Source organism: Melanotaenia boesemani, chromosome 8 (genome assembly GCF_017639745.1).
Source record: "Melanotaenia boesemani isolate fMelBoe1 chromosome 8, fMelBoe1.pri, whole genome shotgun sequence".
Classification (NCBI taxonomy): Eukaryota; Metazoa; Chordata; class Actinopteri; order Atheriniformes; family Melanotaeniidae; genus Melanotaenia; species Melanotaenia boesemani.
This window is the reverse complement of record NC_055689.1, coordinates 23,784,386-23,793,373: the sequence shown is the minus strand read 5'-3', so window position 1 is coordinate 23,793,373 and position 8,988 is coordinate 23,784,386. Positions and strand designations below refer to the sequence as shown.

At 40.5% G+C, this 8,988-nt stretch overlaps 1 protein-coding gene across 3 annotated transcripts; it reads right to left on the bottom strand.

Moving 5' to 3' along the window:
• Nucleotides 1–1,279: 1,279 nt before the first annotated feature.
• On the bottom strand, nucleotides 1,280–8,706 carry LOC121645265. 3 transcript variants are annotated; one of them, XM_041993675.1, is made up of 3 exons: nucleotides 6,989–8,706; nucleotides 5,229–5,874; nucleotides 1,280–1,883 (listed from the first exon to the last, which is right to left on the bottom strand). In XM_041993675.1, the coding sequence occupies exons 1-2, from the start codon at nucleotides 7,991–7,993 to the stop codon at nucleotides 5,332–5,334; spliced, it is 1,548 nt and encodes a 515-aa protein (XP_041849609.1). In that variant the 5' UTR covers nucleotides 7,994–8,706; the 3' UTR covers nucleotides 1,280–1,883; nucleotides 5,229–5,331. The 3 variants fall into 3 exon arrangements, with proteins under 3 accessions (XP_041849609.1, XP_041849608.1, XP_041849611.1); XM_041993674.1 differs by having other exon boundaries at nucleotides 1,280–1,867; XM_041993677.1 differs by having other exon boundaries at nucleotides 1,280–1,864.
• Between the last annotated feature and the right edge of the window lie 282 nt (nucleotides 8,707–8,988).

Genomic DNA, 8,988 nt, shown 5'->3' with positions numbered 1-8,988 from the left:
TTCCTCCTCATTCCAAACAAGAGGATTTCCACTTTTCCTTAGCTCATAGCTTCTTATGAACTAACTGTAAACTCCACAGTCAGTTACAATTAATGGTCTAAAATCTAACTGTTGGTAGAAAGAAAGAAAGAAAGAAAGAAAGAAAGAAAGAAAGAAAGAAAGAAAGAAAGAAAGAAAGAAAGAAAGAAAGAAAGAAAGAAAGAAAGAAAGAAAGATGGATGGATGGATGGATGGATGGATGGATGGATGGATGGATGGATGGATGGATGGATAGATAGATAGATAGATAGATAGATAGATAGATAGATAGATAGATAGATAGATAGATAGCTAGATAGATAGATAGATAGATAGATAGATAGATAGATAGATAGATAGATAGATAGATAGATAGATAGATAGATCTGTAATAGAAGGAAAACCTTGAAAAAGAATCTTGAATTTGCTTTGCTGACCTCAGTTGGGTCAGTCTAGCTATCCATTTTCTATACTGCTAATTCAACATTCACTAGCTAACCATACTCATAGCATTAGTTACCTCTAGTAACTTGGTTTTTTTTGTTTGTTTGTTTGTTTGTTTGTTTGTTTTGTTTTTGTTTGTTTGTTTGTTTTGTTTTTTGGTTAAGTCACTTTAGAAACCCAACCAATGACCAGTGTTATGAGCACATAACTACCAGCTTTTTTAACTATTAAGAAATATAACAAGAAATAAACTAAGGGAATTCCATATTTGTTCTATTCATATAAGGGAAACTGATATACAAAGGATGTTTGGAGTCCAGGAGAGCATTTTTCATTTTGTATGTTGACAAGTAATTCTGGTGTCTTGCACATGATCTCACTAATCTATTTAGTGTAGTTTATCAGCTTTTTATAAGTTTGCTTCTCACTCAGCTCTATAACACAATTACTCAGATGGACTGTTAATGATAAAGTGGCGAGGACAGTAAACGGTTTGTGTGTGTCAACCTCCATCTGTCTCTGTGTCTCTGAGGTCAGAAGGAAAAACAAAAAGGGAGGGATGGTTCGTAAAGGAAGATAGATAGTGGTGATTCATTAAGGGAAGCAGTAGACTTCGATAGCTGCAAGAGCTTGTGAGAAGAGAGTGCTGAAATTCTCAGACAAGATTTAAATAAACAGAGACACAGACGCTGGCCTGGCTGGCCACAGCGGTCCTAAGAGACCACACACTGCCACCTCCAGATCAGAGATTTTAAACAATTTTCAGTCTCTCTTACTTTAGAGAACATATACATCATTTAGCAGAGACAAGTTTGATAAAATGCTGGTGTCATTTCTTTATTTTAAATTCAAATGCAGAACATTCAGCAATCAATGAAGCATCTCTAGAATTATGTAACCAAGATGTCAGATTGATTTGTGTGAGAAAGTGCTGGAGAGTTTGATGTATTGCAATTCAGTCTCTGCTCTGCCTGAGCAACTTTCCTGACAGATAATTTTTTTATATATATTCTCACACTACACCCTGAAACAACCGTGTAGCAAAGAGGAAAAGGAATCTGATATTGCAAATGTAATATCTAGACAGTAAACTCTCCAAAAATAGATATCATTTGGAATGAAAAATAGGAAAAATAACTTAAATAATCATGAAAATACACATTTATGTTTCAGATGGTGGATGTTGCATAACAGCTTGCAATTTGTTCCTCTCATTAGCAACCACATAGCCCAGCTTTAAATTCAGAGAAAGGTTTGGCTGTCAGTCCTCCACACTTCTGTGCTCACGTGACACACAGTGGCAGGTCAACTCTTAGGGGGAGTTTTCCCTTTGGAAATATCCCCACCTTCAGGCCGTGCTCTGTTTCCACCAGCTGACAACTTGTCTCAGTGGCATCAGTTCCTGCTGGAAACATCATATCATAAAAAAAGAGAAAACATATTTTAAATTCAGAACTCAGCAGCACCTCAGAAAAGTCAAACTTAGTCCTCCTTAATCAAACACTCAGCATGCTTCACTTGTGCTTTTTTGTCAAGGTTGTTGTTCTGTGCTGTGCTGAAAAATGAGGCATTGTGTGTCCTTGTGAGTCACATTGCCAGACGTGAGTCAGCACTCTAAATAAGGTCTTTTAAAACTTGTGTCTTTTTGTGACACAAGGTTTGTGTATTTGCTCTTTCTGTCTTTTGTATGGACATGTTTTCAAAGTGGGAGCATTTCCATAAGATTTTACACTACAAGTGAAATATGCTTCAGGTTTCGGTTAACGCAGAAGGTTTTCCCTTTCACTCAAAATCCAGTCAATCACTTATTATTTTCCCCAGAGAAGCTGAAATAGGCTATAAAGCACATAGCTGATAATGAACTCCAAGTAACATAGTTATTTAATTAAATGCATATCTGTTTAGCATCTGGCATCATTCTGAGTTGTCATAGTTAACTTTTAAGGTCTTGTTAAATACATAACACCTCAAGATATTATATTTTTACTACGCAAATATTATAGCCAAAAGATTTTAAAAGTATTAACAGTAAATCCGCTGCCATGATGAAGTACAAAAATAAATGAAAAGCTACCAGTAAAATGTATTCAGTCTTGGCCTCATCAATCATCCCTTCCAGTAAATCATGGCAGATTCATTTCAGAAGTGGAAATGCCAAAAAAAACTCTTCCGTTTTTATGCTTTCCCTCGCTTTTACTTATTTATTTATTTATTTATTTATTATCTTAAACATGATGCAGATGTAAATTTTTATAAAATAGTTTATTCTGAACAAAAACTCTGTGGGACAGAGATGTAGAGCCTTTAACCTCAACATGACTGAGTGGGAGTAGTAGTTAGTGAGTTATTGCATGGTTGATGTTAGGCTGTATCAGCTGCTGTGACAGATCCAATACTTCACTTGTAATTCTCTCTCTCTCCCTCTCTCTCTAACACATGTTCTTTTAAATAAATGGCAACAGTTTTTCCTGTTATGTTCCTATAAGCTAATCACTGGTGTTATATTATTCTGATTATATATGTGTATCATCAACAGCATATCCATATTATTTAAATACTATCTCAAACAACCTTAAATAAATAGATCAGACCACAAACTACTGGAGAGGCTTTCTGAGTCACAGGATGGTAATCACTAACTTCTCCAACTTTGATTTTAATTAGAAATTGCCAGCTTTAAAGTAAACTTCCAACTTGTTTTTGTTGTTATTCATGTTTTTTGCAGTTTTCTTCCCATACGTGCTCCTGATGATCCTCGGCTTTGTGTTCTTACAGCTGCTGTAGGATGTTTTCTGTTGAGTTTATTTACAGGTGTAGCAGCTTGACGTATGGTTTTTGTATTTTGGTTTTCATGGTACAGTTGTTGCTTTCTATTTTTTGCATTTTTGTCTCCTTTTTTCCCCTTCTCCTCACACTTTACATATCCTAACTATCAGGTCCAGCATTAACATCTAATGTATTAAAAAATAAAGAACAACACTCAAGTGTCAAGGGGATCCTTATATCCACAAACTTCATTCTCTTTAAATCCATTAAGCGCCCCCTTGGTATAAAGACAACCATCATTCTGCTTGCTATGATGCTGGACAGGACATGTTTTAAAAATAGAAGACAAAAAAGAGGAAAAGGAAAAGGAAGAAATTGCCAACTTTATGTCTAAATTAAAGTTTTTTATACAGTATACAGATAAACTTAGCCCAATTTTAAGTCAATAAAACTTAAAACCCATATGAATGAAAGGTTGTTTACATCTAAAATAAGATTTAGGAATTGCATTCAATAATCTTAAAGAGAATTCTTTCTCTTTTTTAAAAAAAAGTAAATAAAAGACATTGAGGGACACCTCTCTGTTCATGGCTTGGTTGCTAAGCAATGTTTTGTGCTGTCCATTTTAACACTGAACCTGCTCTGGGTGACTAAGTCTGATCATTCAAACCTTTATAATACTAACAACATGGAAGCCTTGAATTTGAAAGGCCAGTTTTGAGCAGAGGATGCTCCACTTAGAACCTATTCTCATTCACATACATGAAAAACTCACTTACATGCAGCTTGTTGAGCCATTTTGTCTGCCTGCAAGTCTCAGCCTGAAGAGGCTACCTTTTGAAGCTTTTTTCTCCCTGCAGCGGTATGCAGAGGTCTGCTTTTCTGATCTGCACTGCTCCTGTTTATATGGACGTCACAAATATACCAAGAGTTTCTTTCACTCTGTTTTTGGCACATGGCTGAGGGGGTTTTATGATTAAAACCAGGCTGTGCTTACCCAACTCAAAGAGGCCAGAAAAATAGATTGCAGTTACGCATACTCTGCACAAGAGGGAAGTACAGAAACATGCACATATGTCCCTGCAGCATCTTTAAAGGTGGACTTGTCAGAGGAGAGCTTAAATTAATGTATATGCTGTTTAATTTTCCAAGTCTGCTATACAAAACTTTTTTCAGATGTCACCTTATTATTAGTCTATTTTTTGTTTACAGCCTGTAATGATAAATCGGGTTATGGCATGTGAAGAAAAGCTTAGTTCTGCATCATCAACTCCTTACCAGTAAATTATGTCAGTTCTGACTCAGAGCTATGATCATCCTGTAAATCTAATGACACCTTTTTTGTGTCACATAATAGTAGTCAAGGGGCTTTGGGGTCTTCCTTTGCCAAAAACAACTAAAATCCTGCCAAGTCTCAGTTCCCTCAAAGTTATGACTACGTTACACTGCTAAAAAGTCTGTCTCGAGAATTTAATGTGCCCTCTGCTGTAAGATTTTACAGATTGAAGTGATTAAAAGAGCTTACATTTTGAGGCTTTTTGAGATATTTTCAAAGCTGTGTTTTAAAATAAATAATAACTAGCAGCTCATGTTTTTCAAGGTCAAAAATTCTTCAAACCTATTCATAAAAGAAGAATTTTACATCAGTCAGTTTAAATGTTTCGCTCTGCTGGTTGATTATAACCACATGTGTAGCATAACTGAGAAATCATTTCTTTTTCCACATGCCAAGACAGACACATTTTGCAGTGTGGTGAAGAGGGGAAATCATGTGATATCAACAAAAGCAGACATTTTACACCCTCCCCCTCTACTGCCGCCCACACACAGACATTGTGCACACACACATACATCAAACACATCTTCTTGTAACAGAGAGGAACGCTGCAATTCATTTACTGACTTTGAACTCTGCTCTGCCAGTAAACAGAGCAAACGTCATCAGCTGCAAGTACTAGCAGAAACATCAACACTGTAAAAGAAGAGAAAAAAAAACTTACTGTGAGTCACCCCCCTGCCTGGTCCCTCTCTGACCTCCGATCACTGCAGCAGGGCCTCATGTTTCAGGCCCCTTATGGCACTGAGGCAGAACAACCCCCTCCTTCACACCATACTGGTGCTCTGGCGTCCTCTCACAGGGTAGGCAGGGGTCTTCACAGAGTTGGGCGGAGGGTATGGTCCCTTCCCACACCGGCCATTTTGGGGGTAAGGTGGAGGTTTTTGAGTTCTCGGATTGGTGGTGCTGTTTGCTATGATGACTTTAGGGTCTAAGGTTTGTAGTTTGTGTTCTGGGTATGTTTTACTGGTGTGGTTGGAGTCTCTTGTGGAACACAGATGAGGCAGGTGGCCATTCACACCTGGCTTTTGGGGTTTGGCATCTTTATGGAGATTGGGTGGCGTGAAGCGGCTAGTTTTGACAACTGAAGCCATGTGGACAGGGGAGGGAGAGTTAGTTCTGAGAATGACTCTGTCTTCATCAATATGCTGTAATGTCTGAACGGAAACAGGCTTGTGTTTCGGCAGCTGGGTTACCCTGAAATCTCCTGAATGAGTTGAGTCATGAAGGTTATTGGATGGCCCCTGAGTGATGCAAGCCTCCTCATTAAGATCGATGTTGGCTGTGAGACGATCAATCTGCTCAACCACCTGAATGATAAGAGGAAGAGTGGATAGTATGAAACTTTGTTCTTCACTGTCTCCATATGTCCTAAATATAACATTAACTATAAAAAAACATCCATCATTCCACCCCTTTTTTAAACCCACTGAATGAAATTCAAGGTTGCAGAGACAGAGCCTATCCCTGCTGCTGTCAGGTGAAAGTTAGGGTACAGCCTGGGCAGGTTAAGTCAAACATGTACAAAAAGTAAAGCAGTTGCTTGACTTGTAAATCAACACAGAAAAATGTGCCTTTTGGGACCTTTTTTGTTTTAAAGATGGTTATATTCAACCAAACTTTCACAAAAAGGGGACGTTTTGAAATTTACTTGGATGAAACAGATTTTTGCAGAACTTCAGCTTTTCTTTATTTTATTCCTATAAATCTTTATCTTGTACTATGGGAAACCATTGTACTAAACGTCCTACAGTAGCTCCATCTTATTTGCAAAACAAAGCATGTTACAAACACAAATTTTTCATGCAATGGCATATTTTTGCACTTGCATTAGCACTTTAGCTTAAGCATGGGATATTAGTGCGTCAGTTTTCCTGCATTTCTTTTGTTTCCAAATGTCTTAATTCACAATCATTGAGATGTTTTATTCATTACAAAACACCAGGCTTTACTTGGATGCATTCAGCTGTGAATCAATGCTCATTTCCAGCTGTATGCAAAATGGATAATGTAAGAGCGAGGCATAATTTAGTAACCGTCTAATGCCAGGCTTTGTAATGTGCTGGCCGGAACGCAGCCAGTTATGGCAGCACTCTGTAAAAGGTCAGCCCACATCGTTCTCAGTCATTGCATCAGTAAGAGATGATGGCTGAGTCACAAACAATGCAGTCACCCTGTATACACACACTGACACATACACGCTCTTGTGACTGTGCACTCACAGATACACAACCTGTGTCAAACTGCTCTGCACTGTGGCTCATTTAGTCAGCATCTGAGCTTCGTGATAATCATAATAAATGTCACAGTACCCAGGGGAGAATTGATAAAAGGCTGGGACAGCTGCAGTGGACCCAGACTTTCATAGTTAGACACCTGATTTACGTGTAAGGACTAAACATGTTTAATTATAGACCCTCCTACCTCTTTCATCTCAACGTGTACTTGCTTCAAACCCCCCAACACGTCCTCCAGATCTGTCACCACTTGCCGGATTTGATCCCTCACTGAGTCTTGTCTTTTTCTCTGCTTCGTCACCTCCGAACTCTGGCGCTGGTGTTCATTGTTTATTGTCACTTTGGAGGTTTCAGAACAGGTGATGCTGGAGGGAGGGACGCAAGACCCCTTCCGTCTGCTTTGGCTCAAGTGCTTTTGTGGAACTTCAGTGGAGAAGAAGCCTTTTTGAGGGCCACTGCAACCATTAGAACCCTCCTCTGATCCACCCTTCAGTCTGACCCGATCTTGATGGCTATCTCTTTCCTCCCCTCCCTCAAAGAACACAGCCCTTGGTCCACAGTGGCCATTTCGCTTGGACAAATTACCCAACTGGGGGCTATGTGGCTCCAAATTATAGTTCTCAAAAGTACATCCGCAGCCTTCCTCCTCATCCACAGAAATATACCTGACAGTCCTCCTGCGTGTGTACGCCTGACCTTTGACCTGAAGATGAGGGAGAGGGTGTGGTATTCCAGAATGGAAGGGGTGTGCCCTGGTCTCGCTATGCACCACACAGCCACACTGTTCTCTCACAGATGAATAGTGTCTCACCCCAGGCTCTGGTGGGTAGTTCCACTGGGCAGGGTTCAGTTCCCAGGGGCAGACTTGGCTCAAATCATTTGACTGGCAGTAAGAGCCCGGCCCTGCAAACACAGGCCTCCTGTGTGGGCTGTGATGACCGCTTCTCTCAGCTCTATCCACTAGGAAAGTTCTGCCTCCTACATCTTTAGCCCAAGGAGCCTGGAAGTCTCTCCTGCAGTCCAGCGATGAGTGGTCCTTCTGTCTGACTGATGCTGGTTGGTATCCGGACCCATGGTGATAGCCGGATGACTGATCGTAGTAGATGCAGTGCTGGCAGGAACAGGGGTTGGAGGTGTTGCTGTGTTGAAGAAATCGATGGTGTCCTATTGTTTGTGAGCCTTCTGTGTACATGTCCAAAGAAGCCCAGAGACTTGTGTCGAAAACGCCTCAGTAAACAAATGGTTTCCTCCCCTCCAACCTTTCTTCAGCCCGGTCATTCACTCGCTCTGTTTTTCTCATCTGCGTCTTCCCACAGTAAAACTTTTCTCCAGCTCTTTTTTTACACTCTACCCGAAACCTCCCCTTCCTTCCTGTCTGTTGTTTCGCTTCTTTTCTACTGTAGCTTTTAATCATGTTGCGCGTACTTTTCTTAGACCCTCTTTCTCTTACTTCTTCCAACTTTTTCTCGCTCCTTCTTCTTCCTCACCCTGTAGCCCTCTCTCCTACATGGGGCCCCTCTCTACCTCCCTCCCTCTCTGTCTCTCTTTCTACCTCTCCCGCCTCGTTGTTCTGTCTCATTTGCTGCTGCAGGCGCCCAGTCTCTCCCTCTCTCTGTCTCTCTGGCAGTGTATTTCCCGTCTCCTCCCCTCCCCTCTCCTCTCTTTCTCCACCTCTTACGTCTCTTGCCTCTGGTATATTCTCTCACATAGTCGACTGTACCTGGATTTGAGAATTCCTTCCTTCCCCACCACCTAAAATCCAGCCGCTTTTTGAAGCTCCTCTGGTAAAGGACTCCATGTGGTAGTCTGTTTTCTCAGAGAGTGCATGAAAGACTCTCAGCTCCGGTGCTGAGCTCATTAGTCCAACTAAAGCCTTTGCACTCTGCAATTAAATGCTGCCTGGGATTCCTCAGCCAGACACTGAGAGAAAAGGAGAGGGGAGGGGAGGACAGAAACACTAAGGGAGGTGGGGTTTCAAACATACATAGACATGGGAGTAGACAGCACTTTGAGTCAAGGAGACAGAGCCACTACCTTTGTAGAAGAACAGTATTCACTTTTCTTCTGTTCTCACCAATCTTTTCCCCTCTCTTTTGTTTTTTGTCCACTTCAGTTCTTCTCACTCTGTCATTATCTGAATTTAAGTGACTTTACCTCAATGGTTGAGTAAAATCTTAGTCTGGTGAG

What these genes read in the sequence shown, in the direction of transcription:
- LOC121645265 (XM_041993675.1), bottom strand. Translation starts at nt 7,993, where the DNA reads ATGTACACAGAAGGCTCACAAACAATAGGACACCATCGATTTCTTCAA. An exon ending in TACACGTTGAGATGAAAGAG is followed by an intron (nt 5,875 to 6,988) that starts GTAGGAGGGTCT and finishes CTTATCATTCAG; the next exon opens with GTGGTTGAGCAGATTGATCG.